General features: G+C 46.4%; 1 protein-coding gene, 1 long non-coding RNA gene and 1 other non-coding gene across 5 annotated transcripts in view; 1 reads left to right on the top strand and 2 right to left on the bottom strand.

Moving 5' to 3' along the window:
* NOD1 (nucleotide binding oligomerization domain containing 1) overlaps positions 1-7,563 on the top strand; it is a 76,844-nt gene extending 69,281 nt beyond the window's left edge. The window contains exon 13 of the mRNA XM_047095876.1: positions 7,475-7,563. Coding sequence (XP_046951832.1) covers positions 7,475-7,547 — 73 coding nt within the window. The 3' untranslated portion in view covers positions 7,548-7,563. The remainder of the gene's footprint in view (positions 1-7,474) is intronic.
* LOC124523935 (uncharacterized) lies at positions 6,086-13,137 on the bottom strand. Of its 3 annotated transcripts, none has more exons than XR_006965137.1 (6): positions 11,484-13,137; positions 10,001-10,364; positions 9,233-9,358; positions 7,342-8,134; positions 6,902-7,081; positions 6,086-6,349 (listed from the first exon to the last, which is right to left on the bottom strand). It is a non-coding gene; the product is annotated as an uncharacterized LOC124523935 (long non-coding RNA). The 3 variants fall into 3 exon arrangements; XR_006965138.1 differs by having other exon boundaries at positions 6,902-8,134; positions 10,001-10,166; positions 10,240-10,364; XR_006965136.1 differs by having other exon boundaries at positions 6,902-8,134.
* A 4,415-nt stretch (positions 13,138-17,552) lies between these two features.
* On the bottom strand, positions 17,553-17,621 carry LOC124525268 (small nucleolar RNA SNORD2). Its single transcript, XR_006965475.1, has one exon. It is a non-coding gene; the product is annotated as a small nucleolar RNA SNORD2 (small nucleolar RNA).
* Positions 17,622-18,115: the final 494 nt, after the last annotated feature.

Genomic DNA, 18,115 nt, shown 5'->3' with positions numbered 1-18,115 from the left:
TAATCTTATTTACATCTATTTAATTTACTTGTTCTTAACAATTATATGTGGAGTACCCATAAAACTTCATAGGCAAACTCAACCATTATTCTGTTTGTTTTTTTTTTCTGACAGATTTTGCAACAGAGATATCATGAAACTAATCTTTCAGTAAACAAAAGCAGAATAAAAGTTTCATATTTAATGCTCCAGGGGCACCTGGGTGGCTCAGTTGGTTAAGTGGCCAACTTTAGCTCAGGTCATGATCTCGCAGTTTGTGGGTTCAGGCCCCATGTTAGGCTCTGTGCTGACAGCTCAGAGCCTGGAGCCTGCTTCGGATTCTGTGTCTCCCTCTCTCTCTGCCCCTTCCCTGCTTCAGCTCTGTCTCTCTCTCTCAAAAAGAAACAAACATTAGAAAAAAAAGATAAACATTAGAAAAAAAAACTTTTTTAAATGCTGGTAACTCTAAAGACAGGTCTATTTTAATTAAACCAATAACCTGAAATTAGCTTTAACACCAAATATTTTTCCCAGCTCACTTAAAAAACATTTGGGTTACTGTCTAGCTTTCTGAGTTTTAGAATGCCCCATCCTTACTGGCGCTTCCCTTCAAACCATACCATCCAGAGGTAGAGAAAATATCACACATTTACAACATACACGGACACACATACAAATACACAGAACAGATGCAAACAAATTCTTACGGCTTTCAGATTTACTAATGTTTCTAGACAGATGATGGGCCCAATTTCCAAGTACGTCCCTCTCTTTTTGATGAACAACTTCCCTCTAAAGTTTGCATTTCAAAGAAGGGCTCTTAGGTGCTAGAGAAGGTGGGGGTAGAAAATTTATAGAGAACGTATCTAAGTTTTGTCCGAGGTGATTTGGAGCATTATCTGCCTGTTACCAGAGGTGCTGGAGTCTGGGCACAAGATCCCTGTTAGCAGTTTGTATGTTACTTTATTTTTTATGTTTGTTTATTTTTGAGAGAGAGAGACAGAGCATGAGTTGGGGAGGAGTGGAGAGAGAGGGAGACACAGAATCCAAAGCAGGGTCCAGGCTCTGAGCTGTCAGCACAGAGCCCTATGCGGGGCTCAGACCCACAAACTGTGAGATCATGACCTGAGCCGAAGTCAGACGCTTGACAGACTGAGCCACCCAGGTGCCCCAGCAGTTTGTATTTTAAGAAGACCTCTGGGGGCGCCTGGGTGGCGCAGTCGGTTAAGCGTCCGACTTCAGCCAGGTCACGATCTCGCGGTCCGGGAGTTCGAGCCCCGTGTCAGGCTCTGAGCTGATGGCTCAGAGCCTGGAGCCTGTTTCCGATTCTGTGTCTCCCTCTCTCTCTGCCCCTCCCCCGTTCATGCTCTGTCTCTCTCTGTCCCAAAAATAAATAAACGTTGAAAAAAAAAAATTTTTTTAAAAAAAAGAAGACCTCTGTGTTTACACTTCAAAGACCTATTAAGGGACAGAGAAAGAATGCAAAGACTTCTTTTTTTCTACCTTTTTTTTTGCGCTAGTAACATTCTTCACTTTTGAAAACATGGAGGGGTTATTGGGCATATATCTAACTATTATTCAAATGTTTCTTTTTTAATTTTTAAAAAATGTCTGCTTTATTTTGAGAAAGGAAGAAAGTGAGCAGGGGAGGGGCAGAGAGAGAGGGAGGGAGGGACAGAGAGTCCCAAGCAGTCTCTCCACCCTGTCAGCAAGGATCCCGACTCCGGCCTCAATCCCATGAACAGTGAGATGATGACCTGAGCCGAAATCCAGAGTCAGTCGCTTAACCTATTAAGCCACCTAGGCGCCCCTATTATTCAAATGTTTCTAGGAAGCCGAATTAATTGTTCTGTTGGGTGATAGAACACAGGGCAAGATATCAAGAAATTCAAAGTGATATGGGTGAAGTCTTGTTTATTTAGCATCCTGTGGTACACTGCCCAGTGTGACTTTAAGTCTCAACAGCTTGGGTCCTGAATAGTGAATAATGTTCTGGAAACTGGTAGGGCAGTATTTTCAATATGGGCCTGAATATTATTTCTGCCTACACGCAGCATTTAAAGAGAGAATACATGAGTACTTGGTTATAAGTAAATAAAATGCTTGATTCATCTGGGAAAAAAATGTACTCTTTTTTCCTTAAGTACATGGCAATTTTGTCCCAATATCCTGACCGTTGATGATGTCCACAAAAATTTTGAGAGGAACCAGAGAGGTTTGGAGATTGGTAAAGATAGGTGGGTTTTGATTTGTTTGCGGAGTTGCACGTCTGGTTTTGTAGAGATTTGTAAGACAACCAGATTCCAGCCTGAATTCATGTCAAGAGACAGGCCCACCTTTTTAACTAAATTTGCTTCTTTTTTTAAAAATTATTTTTATATATTTTTTGAGGGAGAGGGAGGGAGACAGAGAACCAGGAAGGGGTAGGGAGAGAGAGAATCCCAAGCAGGCTCTGTGCTGTAAGCACAGAGTCCGATGTGGGGCTTGAACTCACAAACTGTGAGATCATGACCTGAGCTGAAACCAAGAGTCAGAGGCTTAACTGACTGAGCCACCCCGGTGCCCCTAAATTTGCTTCTATATATCAGGGGGATTAATGGGAATGAACAGAATGGTACAAAGCATTTTAACAAAAAGCCTTCTTCACGGTTACACACGTCAACCTTGGCTTCTATTAGCCTCTGAACACCAACCTTCCTCTGATCATTTGTCAGAAGGCCAAGCAGAAATGTTATTGGTCATCTCTTTCCTCTGTGAAGGGGAGGTGGGCGAATAGTCAAATCTTTTTAATGTTTCTCTAAATTTGGTAGGATCTTCTGAAAGTGGAGGAAAAAGGGCTTTAGAGAAGATTTCCTGCCGTTTGGGGGGCATGCATTGGGGCAGGAGACATCTGCAAAGGCAATTGTCCAAAGAAGTCTAAGGCCGACAGAGGTTGATCACGGTAAACCAAGCCCTCCTGTGTCGTCCTAGGTGCTTGGTGCTTCTGTTAAAGTCACTTTCTGGCTTTCAGCATTTACTGAAAGAGTAAATATAAAGAGTAGCCTTTATACTTTGAGCCTAGAGGTCAGGCTGGATGTTAAGAGGGGAGTTTTCATCGGAGGTGGACACTTATCTGTCTTAAGTCTAATTTTTGTTCTTTTATGTTGTCAAGGGAATCCCTAAGGCTAGCCGTTCTAAGATAACTGAGAGCTTTTTATAAAGAATTTTTTTTTTTCCAATAGCCAATTTAAACGCTCTGGTACCTGGCCATTGACAAATAGGATGTTACTAATTTCAGTAGCGACTCAAAGCCATAAGCGGCTTAACCGAAAACTCCGAAGAGGTGTGTCCCAGAGGGGCAGAGACAGCCCCCGTGACCCAAAAGTTTACTTCCAGGACCAGGCTGAGAAAGCAGACAGCTTCACTGTGCCGGCCGGAAGAATGAGGTCACATGTGCCGTGTCTCCGGTCTTCCCAGAATGTGAGACACCTCCGGGCTCATCTGGGACAGGCAGACGCTAGTGGAGTGGCATTTCCCAGCACTTGACAAGCAAGCGGTTGAGGCAACAGAGGCCCTTATGGGCTCGGACCTCTCCTGACACTTTCCTGGGAGGCGGCACGGCCCCGACAGAGCATGCTGCTTATAACTGTGTTTCTGGGTCCCCGGTCTGTTGGACTGGCCACCATGGTGCACCCTGGTAGGTGCGCCCTCCACGTGACAGAAACCAGAGAAAGGTCACAAAGCCAAGCTCTTAGGACACAGAACAAGATAAAAGCAAAATTCTCTCATATTCATATTAACAGCCCTGCCTACGCCTTGGGTCTCTGGGGCCAAACTAATCCGTAGGAGAGATGTGCCTTCGGTGTTTCACAGTGTACCTTGCCCCCCAGATGTTTGCTTAATCTACCCCGTTCCATGACCAATTTCTCCTACTGGGGGTTCTTTGAGTTAGATGACAAGCACTCGAACAGCTTTTAGGTGCCTGACTTGTGACCACTCGTGGCTTTGGCTTCCAAGATGTTTCCTAGCAACAGCCTGTACCCCATGTGTGCGTTAACCACAGCAAGGTTTGTGTAAATGGCCACGGGTCCGATGCGACTGGGACCTCGCTAGTCTGTGAGGCGGGCCCCAGCGGCGGGTTTACAGGGCCCATACCTGTGTTCTGTCCTACGATAATTCCTCTCCGTGACACTCAACACAGAAGATACAGACAAAACAGTGACCGTCTCCGGGAGGAAATGATCAGTAGCCAAGGAGTATTCTACCACGTTTTTACCAGAAGTGGCTACACCCAAGGAACTGGTTCTACAGTATTTTCTCCTGCTAACTAAATCTGGAGACAGAAGGATTCTTACCACACTCGTTCCACCAGACCCCGCAGACAGAGGTGGCTGGAGGCCGACGTGGTCAGAAATCTCACCTTCTGCTGGCTGCACGTCAGATGTCCCAGGATCTCAGCTGCAGCAATACCAGGCAAGCACCTGTCCCGTGAGTTAGTATCCTGCCGATAATGCCAACCAAAGGGAAGGAGAAATTCGTCCTCTACCCTTCAAGGTCTTCCAGCGGGGCTAAGAGTTAAATTTGCATAAAACAGATTAACCAGGGGAGAAAACCACAGAGTTTTATTATGAGTGCACAGTGGGCCCAAATGGCCAAGGCAGGCAGTTTTTCTACTTTGTAGACAAAGAGACAATAAATGAATCCATGAAGAATTGACAGGTCAGGGCACCTGGGTGGCTCAGTAGGTTAAGTGACCGACTTGGGCTCAGGGCATGATCTCACGGTTCATGGGTTCAAGCACCGCGTCGGGCTCTGTGCTGACAGCTTGGAGCCTGCTTCTGATTCTGTGTCTCCTCCTGTCTCTGTAAAAAATAAATAAATAAACATAAAAAAAATCCGCAGGACAAAGAAAACTCAATTAACTTCAGGAGTTCCAATTAGTAAGGAATTGTCGACAGAATTTGGGGTGTGATATATATTAGTAAAAATTAACAAGGGGTGTTTATACAGCTTTCTTGCCTCTAAATTTCCTATCTGGTAACAAGGTCTCTTTATCTCCCTGGTAAAGGGAGGGTAATCTTTCAGATGGGAGATTTACTTCCTGCTTCCAGGGGACAGAGGAGGGTCCGAATGCCCTTCTTGCACAGGCTGTTTCTTAAATAAGTTTTATTTAAAATAATCAGTATGCCATGGGGCCGTCTGGGTGGCTCAGTTGGTTGGGCATCCGACTTTGGCTCAGGTCATGATCTCACGGTTCACGAGTTCGAGCCCCCTGTGGGGCTCTGTGCTGACAGCTCAGAGCCTGCTTCGGATTCTGTATCTCCCTCTCTCTCTGCTCCTTCCCTGCTTGTGCTTTCTCTCTCTCAAAAAGAAAGAAAAACATTACAACAAATGTTTTCAGGATGCCAGCGCAGCACATTTTGGAGCAGCCTGTCCTTGGCCCCTACAAAACCAACTAACTAGAGCTCTTTTACAAATTAACGTCAGCAGTACCATCCAGAGGCGGGACAATATGTCGTGTTTATAACGTACAAACACGCAGGTGCAAAGACCCTACATTACTAATATTTGTGGTGTCATGTTTAGTCTCTTGCTAAATCTTTTATTTAACCTTTTAATGAAACTGTTTTTGGAATCGTAAAACCTTTCAGAGCTGCTGCTTTACGCAGCAATTTATGCAGGTATCCCAATGCGTTTTACTTGGGGAACCCGTGCTCTCAGATGCACTTCTAAATGCCCTCACGCCTAATGGGAACGTTCCCCATAGTGGCCGTTGTACTTCTAGGTGGTTTTTGGTAACGTTTTGCCATTTCAGTAGGTATTCACAGGTCCTGGCACCATCGTGATCAGACATAAAATGGGCAGGTGGGCTGGAAGGTGGCATGTCTTAGCTGAGCCTTTGTTTACACCAAACAACCCAAACCTTCACACGCCAGCGGTAACCAAAACCTGTTAACCGCGGACTGGGCTGGCGGAGAGAAGGCTGTGCCCACCACCGGCCGTTCCCAGCACGGACCCGCCCAGTGGTCTCCACTACGGAGACTGCAGACTGGAAATGGGGACTGCGGATGGGAGCTGAGGAGGAATTCCAACGTGAACTGGCAGGCTGACCCAAGGGTAAGGGCTGGCGCTCCATGAGAACCGCCCCCCATCCCACCCCCATCGGTCTGTGCTGACCTGTTAACCGTAGACTGGCAAGCCTGTTAGGGCGGGAGCTCCGGTGCAAGGAGGTGAGTACGAATGGAGAGGGACTCCCCGGTGGCACCCCGGAAACATGGGGAAACGGGCGAGGCTGACCTTGAACTCAGAAGCGCGCTGGCAGGGCACCCTGCCTGTGGGTCTTCTTGGCCCCGGAGGAAGTTCGCTTCAGATCCCAACGCTGCCACCAAGTCTGTTAGACAAAATTCAGCTGAGTAAATGTGAAGGTCTGATTGGCTGACTGGTAGAGGGAATAGCATAATGTCAAGGCTCGGAGGCAGGAAGGGGCCTGGTGCCCTTGAAAAACGGCAAGATGTCCGTGGGCCCTGGGGTTCAGATGGTGCAGGAGAAGGGGCAACAGGGGGCAGAGGAGAGGGGGTAGACTAGACCATAAGAGATCTGTGGGTCGTGCCACGTATTCGGGTCTATATCCTAAAAGCAATGGCAAGTCGTGGAGGGGTGTGAAGCAAAGAGGGATATGATCAGATTTGCATTACAAAGACCATTCTGGCTCCTCCAGGAAAATGGATTTGAAGAGGCCAGAAGAGTACATGTAAAGGGACCAGGCAGGAGGGCACTGCAGTGCTCCAGAGAAGAGACAATGGCGCTCAGACCACCATGGTGGTGGTGAGGACGTGGAAAGGTCCCAGGGAGGCACTCTGGGGATGTTTAGGGAATAAGATAGAACTTTGTGATAGATAGACTACGAAGATGAGGGGGTCAAGGCCGACCCCCAGGTCGCTACCTTGCACAGGTGGATAAAGAGTGGTCCCGTGCACTGAGCCAGGGTCCCTGGGCGGCGTCCAAGTGAAGATGTCAAGTAAGTGGAGCCACACGGGAGAGGTCTGGGCCACAGGTCCACTCACGAAGGGATGAGGTCAGCTGGGGAAAAGGGCCAAGCCCCCAGTCTAGAGGAATCCAGTATCTAGAGGCCACGTGCGGGAGACCATGGGAGAGGAGACGGAGGTGGAGTGGCAGACACAGGAGAAAACCAGAGAGCAAGAAATCAAGCCGAGCAAATGTGGTGGTTCAAGGAGGCAGGGGAGAGAACAGCCAAACGCCCGTGAAGGACGGGACAGACAAGGCCTGAGACAAGGTCATGAAGTTCAGGCTCCTAGAGGCTACTGGTGACCTTAGTGAGACCCAGTTCATAGAGCGACGACAGCTGGAAGGGAGTAATCTTACCAAGCAAGTGTCTGAATGGAGCACGTTCCGGAACTTCTTGGGCCACGTGAAGAACAGGAGGGTGTCGGGAACACATCCCGGGAAGGCTCCTACAAACTGCTAATGTTTTGTGTTCTTTGTTTCTCCCTGACAGCCTAAATGGAAACTTGATAAAGCCAGAGGAGGCCAAAGTCTTCCAAGACGAGAAGCGGATCGTCTGCTTCTGAGAGGCCGCTGCTGTGCATGGAGTGTGGGCCCCGGGCGGCCCGCTAGCAGAGCCAGCCGCCCCGTGCATTCGCCCCTCTCGGAGTCTCAGGGGACCCTGCTGCCTTGGTGACGGGCACGAGCGTCCCTGAGCAGCTGTTACAATTTTGCAGGGCGTGAGTGTGCCTGGCGGGCCGTTTTACTTACTGTAAATACACTATGAAGAGACGTAATGCACGTGTAGGGTTATTTTTATCGGACATTAGAGGAAGAAGACTGAGCTCAAACGCCTGCCCTGAGGACCCCGGAGGTGAGTTGGTCATGCTATCTTCGTGGAAGAATTGAGGACATGGTATAGAGTTAGTGCCAAACTTCTTGGAGAAAAGGTGCTCGACGACCAAGTGTTTTACCTGGAATAGTCTCTTCCTCCTCCGTACTCCCCGACAGGTTGACGGTCTGCTCACCTCACCGCTGTAGTTACTAGGTCTGTGCAGTGTTGCGATTTGATCCACCCAAGGTTTTGCCAAGACAAGGGCTCCTCCTAGGCTTTTGTTTTAGTCCTAGAGTCTCACTCTGCTGACAGAGATCGCCGGGTGCCCTCTTAGCAGGTCTAAGAGAAAAGAGTGGTGTCCTCGTAACGTTGAGTTTCCGCTCAGGGCTTTCTCACGCTGGGCTCACCTCCTCCGGAAGGCGGATGGGGGCGGGCACAAGTGCTCTGCCCTAGGAAGAAGAACCTGTGCCCCTCCTCCAAAAGGAATAAGGCCTGGCTTGCCTTTGTGGCCCTGGCCTCCAAGCAGAAACTTCTGTCTCTCTCTCGCCCTCTTGAGGAGGGGAGTTTTCTCCTTGCCCCAAAGTCCTTGGGAAGATGACTGAACTAGGCCGAGGGGGCTGCTGAGAACCCAGCTAGCAGAGCAAGTTAGACACCGACCATCATGGCAGCCACATGCTGGACATTAAATGGGAGTGGGGGGGGGGGGCGGTGAGATTACCAGAGAAATTGTTCTTCTACCAATTTATTTGTTAATAAAATATTGAAAACACTCCTTCTAATTGCCCGAGTCTGGGGTTTTTAAAAGGGATTCAGCCTGGTAGGTGTGCTGGGATCTCTGCACTGCATGCCTGACTCCCTTCAAAGACACCCACTGCGTTGGGTGGGGCCCTGGGGTGCGGTGCTGTGAAGAGGCTGGGGAGGGAGGCCAGAGCAGTCATCGGTATGGTCCTTCGCAGGCCTCTCCACCTACCCAGGGACCAAGAAAAGCCGAGGAAGTAACTGAGGCCTTTCCCTCCATCTGACCTGTGAATCCACACAGCTGGCTTCTTAGAGGAACAGACTTGGTCAGGGGTGGCTGGGGTTAGGATATGGCCCCTGGGCCCTCGCCCCGCGCTCTAGTGGGCCCTGGCGGGCCATGTTCCACACGGACTCCTTTCTGGGGCTGTTCACTGCTGCGGGGAAGATCCAGGCGGACCTTTCATCGACTGTGGCAAGATAAAGATCCAACAGGAGAGGGGAAGCAGGGGGGTGCCTACCGACAGTACCTTTGAGTTCTCGGAGGCCCAGTCTGGCTTTGTACAGCAGCCCCAGTACAATTTAGGAAGTTAACTCTGAAAATCCTATCCAGCCATTCAGCCACGTGGTGGCCGTCCCCCTAAGGGACTGCTTTGGTAGCTCCCCCCCACCTCTGCCCTCACCCCAGACCCGACTACTCACCTAAGTAAGAGTGGCTGCTTCACGGGGTGATTATCTCTACCAGAGATTCTGGGCAACCGATGTGGAATGAGCGTGGTGAGCTGATGGCCAGGGGTGCTTCGACCTCAGACTTCCTGGCTAAAAGAACTATACAGATTCAGGTTTTATTAAACCACTAAAACTAAACTTTTGAGAGTCTAAAGTCTACTCAGAAACCACCCAATAGTACTGCTCTTAGAGATTATCAACATTAAAACTGCTGCCTCTAAGGAAATTCGAATTTATGTAGTGTTGGCTTAAAGTCTATTTGGAAATGCTCTGGTCTTCCAACGGTAAATGAAGGATTTTCTATTTCTCAAGTCTCCTAATTTGCTGGAAAGGTTCTCCATTACTCACTGGTGAGTTTCTGCACAAGAAGAGACCTTTCCTAATCAAGAAGAAGAAATCCATTGAAAATTGGAAAAAAAAAAAAAAAGCCACAGACTTAGGACTGTTTCCTCCCACAGGACATTTTGGTTGGTTTAGGGAAAGAAATGAAAGTTCCCATATTTCAGACCTGCATTTATGGCATGTCTGTGCTGATTTGGAACTTCTAAAAAAAAGCCAGGTCAAGTCACTAGGTGGCTTTGGGCCAGCACCTAAGACTATAGGAATCTTAATTTGCTTTTTGAAAAATGGGAATCCTAGAGTACTGCTCACAGAGTGGTTGTGAGGACCAGACGTGCTGATGCATGGTAAGCAGCACAGCAACATCCGGCGCAGGGTCCCTGCTCAATATAGGCCAGTTACCATGAAATCGACGTTGTTCATTTCAGCTCACGATGGACCGCCCAGGTGGTTCTCTTCTCAACGCTTGGGCTTAGGGAACTTCCCAACAAGGTCAAATATGGGCCTGGAAGTTCTCAAAGTCAAGTCCAAAAATAGTCCACCTCAAGCTTCTTGGAACAGTCTAGCTCTGTCAGTGAAAAGCATAGCCGTTAGTTTTCGTCGTTATCCCCAAACAGCGCTACCATTTAAGTGTCACTCACCGAACAGCGGGAGGCACATCCAGGTCTTCCTCACACAGTCGAGATGGGAGCAGGAGCTCCTGTCTCCTGCTCCACACCAAGCTGGGCCCACAAGCCTTCGCCAGGCATCCCCTTCTGCTGCCGGACTGGAAGCATTTGGCTCATGGATATTTTGGTCCACTTCCAGGTGTGCCACATGTCTATTTCTAGTGATTAATTGATTACTTACAGAAAAAAAAAAGCAAAAAAAAACCACCCTAGCCCTGGAGTTGAAAGGCAAAACCAGGATCACTCTCCCAGGTCCATGGGGAGGAGTTTTCGTGCAAATGGAATAAGCTGGTGAGGAGGCCGGGGCTCCTGTGACCACACAGATGCGCTTCTCGAAGAGCTGCGGGGCCCCGGGGGCCATCCCGGCACAAGTCCCTCAGCCTGAAAATTGAATGGACTACACCCAAGACCGGCCTAAAACGTAAACCTAAACTAAAACCTAAAACTGGAAAGGTTATGGGCCCCCAATGATCTGTAGTAAAAAAAAATTTTAAAACAATAGCAAATTATAAAGTGCGAGGATGTTAAACAAGTTTTTCCCATGACTACCTGGGTACTTCCTGGGGCAAATAACAACTACCCAAAGATCTCAAAATTTTTTTCCCTGATTTTTTTTTCTGTCAGTGCTTTCTGTTATGAAAGCAGTAGTGTTGCTATATTAAAGGAAATTTTAAAGACAATGCGTATACAGAACACAATAGTAACAGTTCATTTTTGCGTGCCATCTTCCCGTTTTACCTACTTCGTGACATTTTTTCCCAATTGTTTTTATTGTGGTAAAATATACATAAAATTTACCATCTTAACTATTTTCATTTTTAATTTTTTTAATGTTTATTTTTGAGACAGAGCAAGGGGGGGGAGGGGCAGAGAGAGAGGGAGACACAGAATCCGAAGCAGGCTCCAGGCTCTGAGCCGTCAGCACAGAGCCCAACACGGGGCTCGAACCCACAAGCTGTGAGATCATGACCTGAGCCAAAGTTGGACGCTCAACCGAGCCACCCAGGCGCCCCACCATCTTAACTATTTTTAAGTGAACGGTTCAGTGGCATTAAATATATTTGTCATGTTGCACAATAATCACCACCATCCATCTCTAGAATTCTCTTCTTAGAACACTGAAACTCTAGACCCATGAGAGAACTCCCTACTCTCCCCTCTTCCCAGCCCTTGGCAGCCACCCTTTCTATCTCTAGGATTCTAACTATTTTAAGTACCTCACATAAGTAGAATCACACAGCATTTTTGCGTAACTGGCTCACTTCGCTTAGCATGATGTCCTCAGGTTCATCCATGCTGTAGCCATGCGTCAGGATTTCCTTCTGGAAAATTACATGGTTATGATCACAGTGGACGTTTGTGGTTTCTTTCAATCAGACATGTTCCCACATTGTTACATAGGCTTCATCATTATCGTTTGAATTCTGTTGGTTAGAGAATTTGCTTAATTATGTTCCAAATGTTAGAGATCCAGTCTTCCAGACTGGTTGTGGTGGTGATTATTTCACATGATGTTTCTGTGGATGTAGAACATTCTTTAGGGTTGTTTCTTTGGAGTAGGATTATCAATCAAAGATTTTTGCTATGAAGTTTTCTTTCTTTTTTAACCTATGTCAGCCCATGAAGTCTAGGGGTAAACTAAATGGTCTGGAAGCAGATGGAAGTTACAGAACATAATCTGTAAGGTAAAGTGAAGCCAGTAAGGTCTCCTTTGACCCTGGACCCCACCCTACAGATTAGAGCTACAGGCTGGCACCAGTAATCACCACAATTTCAGGGAGAATGAATAATCCCTAAATCAGCCTCTGTTTGAAGCTGGCACTGTGCAGCATAATAATTCATCAGCATAGGCATCAGTATCTTCAAAATCAGTTTTCCTTACTTAAAAAAATATATAGCTGTGCATACGTGTCCTTGCTTCGCCCAAACAAACCTAGTCTGACGGGACCCCCTAACACTGCATCAAATGGAGATGACGACTTCCCAACAACCCAGAGAAGTAGGAGTTACTTCATGAATGAGGAAAACCCATGACGATGGGTGTGGATCTTGTCTTACTAATCATAATGTGCATAAAAATGTGTGTGTGATGGGGAGCCCATCAGAAAAGGGATTTTGGTGAACGTTGAAAGACGCACCTGGCGACACCTGAGATTTTGAGCGCATGTAGTTCAGTTCTGTCACTCTACCGCTCAGGAAACTGGTGCCAAACAAAAGCAACTTGCCCAAGGTCACACAGCATGTCACCGGTAGAGCACGGACTAGAACACGGGCCTGTCTGCTTCTGTTTCCTCTCTGTTCTGATAGTTTGTGACCTTCAGTTCATTCTTCAATTGACCATCTTTCTGCCAAGTCTTGTACATCTGGTCCTAATCCACTAGGGCCACTTAAACAAAATAAACTCCTTCCCTACGGATGCAGATGGGGTCTCATTAGTGTCCCTGGGACTCTTCAGGAAGCCTAATCTGTTTCCCCCTTATCCCTGGTGCTAAAAGTTACAGGACTCTGGAGTCACATTTATAAGCCTCACTGTCTGAGAGTCACAAAGCTAGGAACATCTTGGAGAAGGTTGGGAGATGCATAAGTCTGACTCTACAGAGTCAGCTTCCTCATTGGCTACCCATCCTCCATCCTTCAACCATGGAACTAGACCCAAGGACTAAGTAGGTGCATTCCAGAGACCTGGAGAAGATCCTATTTGAATAATTTTCATCACAAGAGGGCAGATGTGTCCAGTAAGCAATTAGTCCATCCTGTCAGTGCCCCCCAAGGATTCAACTGCGCCAGAGGCCTGCTGATTGACACATTGTTCTTTAAAGAAGACTCTATGTCATTTGCAACTACACGGATGGAACTGGAGGGTATTATGCTAAGCGAAATTAGAGAAAGACAAATATCATATGACTTCACTCATATGAGGACTTCAAGACACAGAACAGATGATCATAAGGGAAGGGAAGCAAAAATAATATAAAAACAGGGAGGGTGACAAAACATATGAGACTTTTTTTTTTTAATATGAAATTTATCATCAAATTGGTTTCCCTACAACACCCAGTGCTCATCCCAACAGGTGCCCTTCTCAATGCCCATCACCCACTTTCCTCTCCCTCCCACCCCTCGTCAACCCTCAGTTTATTCTCAGTTTTTAAGAGTCCATTTAAATATGGAGAACAAACAGAGGGTTCCTGGAGGGGTTGTGGGGGGGGGGTGCGCTAAATGGGTAAGGGGCATGAAGGAATCTACTCCTGAAATCCTTGTTGCACTATATGCTAATCTGAATGTAGATTTAAAAATATTAAATAAGACTCCATACCAAGGATGTAATGTCAAAAGCAATTTCAGTGTAAGCCCATTCACTCTTGTGCTCAAAGACATCATTGGCAAGTAGAGAGTTGGCCCCAGGGCTCCTATCGCCTCAATTCTCAGTGCCACCAGTAGTTGTGTGACCTTGGATAAGCAACTTAGCTTTTCGGAGCTTGAGTTTCCCATTGTGATAATAGTACTCCCCTCACAGGGCTGTTTGGTTAAAGGAGTAAATTAATATATGTAAAGCACTTAAAACTACCTGACCTGTCTTAAGGGCTTCAGAAGTAGTAACTCTTACTGTTTGATCAGAACCTTTTCCTTAATGAGCACCAGGGAGAAGGCAAGAGAAAAGAGTGGCCTGTGCTGGGCCCTCCTTTCCATCCTTCAGAGCCCCTCTGAAACAACATCGCTATTTTCAGACTGATAGCAAACTCTAGACTTTCAAGCAGCCTAGAGCCAGAAGCCATTTCCATGGCTGAACACCCGTGGGATGAGAACCATTCCCCATACTTGACATGGTCCTTCATTTTTATTTTGTTAAGGAACTGCGCATCCAAATCATATCTGGAAACATGGAGTAGGGAGGCCAAAAGCCTGTCTGCGTTTTGATTTGATTTCACAGATGTTCGCGTGTATTTCCAGGCCTTCCACACGACAATCACAGGGCTGAAGTTCATTTCTTTGATGTCAGCCCGCGGCTGTTTCTAGCATTCTTTTCTTTCACTCATTAACATTGCTACTGATTCCCCAGCCTGTAGAAGAAATGAATGATGGGCGTCTTGAGAGAACAGGGAAGGAGGCAGAAGACAAGGGAATAAAACAAAACAGATCGGGAGGGTGGGAGGTGGGCGGGTTAATTCCTGAATCCTGACTTGCACCCTGCCTTGTCCCCTCCTATCGCCTTGTCTGGGAAATGGCCCCGCGTGTCACAGGCCCTCAGCCCAGCGTCCTGGACACTGACATTTACGGAGGGAGCAGTTGATCAACTACTGAGCAGCTGTGGGGGTGGCCCAGCTGCCCACTGCTGCTTTTATATTTCCCAGTGCATTTTATATTTCCCACATTCCTAGGCCATGGGTAAGGTCTTTTTCCTTCCGTCAAGATAATGCACTTACTTCTAATTCATTTTCCCAGGAGGACCCATGGATGGTCAACAAAATTCCTCCATTGGAATCATCTAGTCCAGTGTGCCTCAACCTTTTTTTCCATCATCACCCCTTTAAGGAGATATTTAGACATTTTTTCCTAATTCCCCCTTCCCACCATGAAATTCTACCACCACAGATATATTTCTCTTTGTGGACCCCTGGAGGGCCACAAACCACTGAATATCCAAGTTCTTTTTGCTCCCCCATGAACCACTTTTCACCCTCTTAGGGGCGATATCCTCCTGGGTGAGAATGCTGGATCCAGTCAAACCCTAGATGATTCTTTTTATCCTTGCCATCTCCAAGAACCCCACCACCACCCTAACTACGAGTTGCCTTTTTACACATTATTTATCTTCCAGTACAATACACTTTAGTAGTTACAACTCTAACATGCTCATTCTTTCTCGTCACTTTTTTAATCTGTCCTATAACAATTTTAATCATTGTGCAAAAACATTGCTTGCGTTTGCTTTAAAAACCGCTAATGGTAAAAGGAGAACAGTCTGTCCTAACAGGGGTCATTCCTATCTGGAGCATTCTGGCGCCAGCAGCTTCAGAGCTCTGAAGGTCACTTCTGTGACCATTACCAGGCCTTTGGGCAGAGCCTGGGGCTGGCCAACTTCGCCCTTGCTGTTGTCCCACTTCCCTTTCTCACTTCCTAATTCCCCCACCCTCACAACGCTTCCAAGGGACCCACCCATGTCCACAATTCCCCTTTTGAAACAGAATCAAGCCTCTGCTCACCCCAGGGTGCCTACCTCCCCCATCATTATCCTGCTCGTTTATCTCCTTCACGACCCCAGAGTAATTCCAGAAGATATTTGGCTCTTTTGAAAGGGCCTGACCTCTGCAATGTCTTAAGCAGAGCTGAGAAATCCCATCCATCCATCCATCCATCCATCCATCCATCCATCCATCCATTTCTCCCTCCCTCTCTCACAGGTAAATACTGAATAACCGAAACAGTACATAAAAATTAAGGAAGGCTAGCTGTTGTTAAGAGATGACCCCTACATGTACAATGGCTTAAATACAGTAGGACTTTATGATTCATATAAACCGTTCCAGAAGGTTTCAGATTGGTGGTAGAAAGCTCTGTTGCATAGTCACTCAGGGACCCAGGCTGTCAGCTTTTGCCATCTTCAACATGTGGTTGCCAAGGTCACCCTCGGCAGTGTAAACCAGATAGCAGAAGCAGGAAGAGCACAGAGGGCAGCCAATGGGAAGCTTTATGGGCCCAGTCATGAAACAGGGCACGTCTCTTCTATTCACATTTCAAAGGTAGAGCCCAACCACAAGGCCAACCCTAAATGCAAAGGAGTCTAGTTGTGTGCCTAGAAAGGCGAGGCAACGGTCTGCCGACCTGATGGTTTAATGCTACAGACTTAGGTTAGCTTTTTAGAAAATAAAAATCATGTCCGTCACGTGCAGCATGGCACAGTGAGAACAGAGGTTGAGGGTTAGAAAGATCTGAGCAGGATTTTGGTTCCGTGCTTACTAACTGTGTAACCTGAGCACAGACTACCTAAGCCATGTAAATCTTCTTTTCTTCATCAACAACACAGGGAAATAATTGTTTTCGCTGGGTCCTTATAAGGAATGAAGGTTAAGTACTTGGTAAGAGGGTCTGGCACACGGTAGGCATTCAATAAATGGTAGCTGTTAGCATTACCATTGCTAAACTAAGTTGAGTGGTGCGAAAAATCAAAGAACACGGAGAGGAGTAACACTAAGCTATCTAGATAGCAGTAACATTAGTCACGAAAGTCTAACTCAAACCAATGTTATAAAAAAAAAAAAAGGAGGAGGGGATTTATTAGGATAGAATAACGGGGCATAGCTCTTCACATCAAGGGGAGACCTGCCAAACTGGAGCCTTCTCCAAGACTTTAGCGATTGGAGCTCTTTTCCTTTGTCATGCTATATGCCACTTATCTGTATCTTTGCTTCATTCTCTCCAATGGCACACCTTTGCATGTTTCAACAGCCTCAAAAATCGCTAACTTTCAAATGTAGGATATTATGGTTATATTTTTAAAGCGTGTCCTAGTGGCCTTGAGTTGGTAACTGCTGAAGTTAGGGGATGGGTACATGGGAGTTCTCTATACTGTTCTCTCTACTTTTGTATACATTTGGAAATTTCCACCAAACAAACAAACAAAATAAAACAAAAGCCCAAGACTTGACCTAGAGAATCAAGGAGGAGGAGGGACAATCAGGAGGAGGAGAATCAATCTCATCTTGACCTAGAGAATCAAGGAGGAGGAGGGACAGACTTGACTGGCCCACCATACGTCACATTTTTTAAGCAGTGACTTTCTGCCTTGGTGAAAACTCTATGTACCCAAAGGGAAATGCTGCCATGATCACCACTGCCATCTGATTGGCCATGGTTTTTCTGGATTGAGAGAAATGGCTAAAGTGATACACAGACATCAGCACAGGGTTGGATGATTTCAACTACAACCTTTTCTTGGCCTTGCTGATTGCGAGAACGCTTCCCCACTCTTCTCACATTGTATCTCTTTAAGAAAGGTAGAGCGATCTTGGCAGTGTTGTCCTTAAGCATCATCATATTTAACAGAGTCTCAGGAGAGAACAGATCGGAGAAAGCAAGCATGAGAACTACAAAAATTACAGACCTACTTTCTAGTGATGGAGACCATCAGCTCAGAATAGTCACATGTGCATTAAGGGTATCTAATCAGAATATCCAGTACCTAAGAGATTCTCTGGGCAGCTCCAGGAAAAAAAAAAAAAAAAAAAAAAAGAGGTTGAGAACTAGCTATTACTCTTTCTTCTAAGTTTTTTCCCCCCAAATAAACCAAGTGGTGGGCAATGGGTACTCTCTTCATCGCAGGTCAGTCCTGAAAGATGATTGCCATCATTTCACTATAGGATGTATTTTTTAAAGAAAACAAAAATCAATTTCTCTGTATTACATTCTTCATCATCATGTCCTATGAACTGGTTGATCTCATTATATCGATCACATAAAAAACAAGGACTGAGGGGAAAGGTATTGATAATCTTAGAACAAAAGTCTAAGAATACAGGAAGCAAGCAATTATTGACTACAGTCTAATACTCTGTCCAAAAAGAAAGAGCATACTGGAATATAACTTTTATAATTAAAAAGCTTTGCTAACCAGCCTTGGTATCCAAATCATGTCGTCATATCCAAATCAGATTTTTTATTTTCACAAATGTGGCAGACTGTCCTATCCAAAGATAGATGCCACAACATACTCCATCCCACATTCCCACATGTTTGTTTGGGTTTTTTTTAACCACGTAACACTGACATTCCTTCCATTGGGGGGTCGGCTTTATGTCTTCTCCCTGTGAACCTGGGAAGACCCTGTGTCCCCCTTAACCAACAGGGTACA

This window comes from Lynx rufus, unplaced genomic scaffold (assembly GCF_022079265.1).
Source record: "Lynx rufus isolate CCGP_SWC_20201006 ecotype Redwood Valley unplaced genomic scaffold, mLynRuf1.p SCAF_4, whole genome shotgun sequence".
Lineage (NCBI taxonomy): Eukaryota > Metazoa > Chordata > Mammalia > Carnivora > Felidae > Lynx > Lynx rufus.
This window is presented reverse-complemented; position numbering and strand designations above follow the sequence as displayed.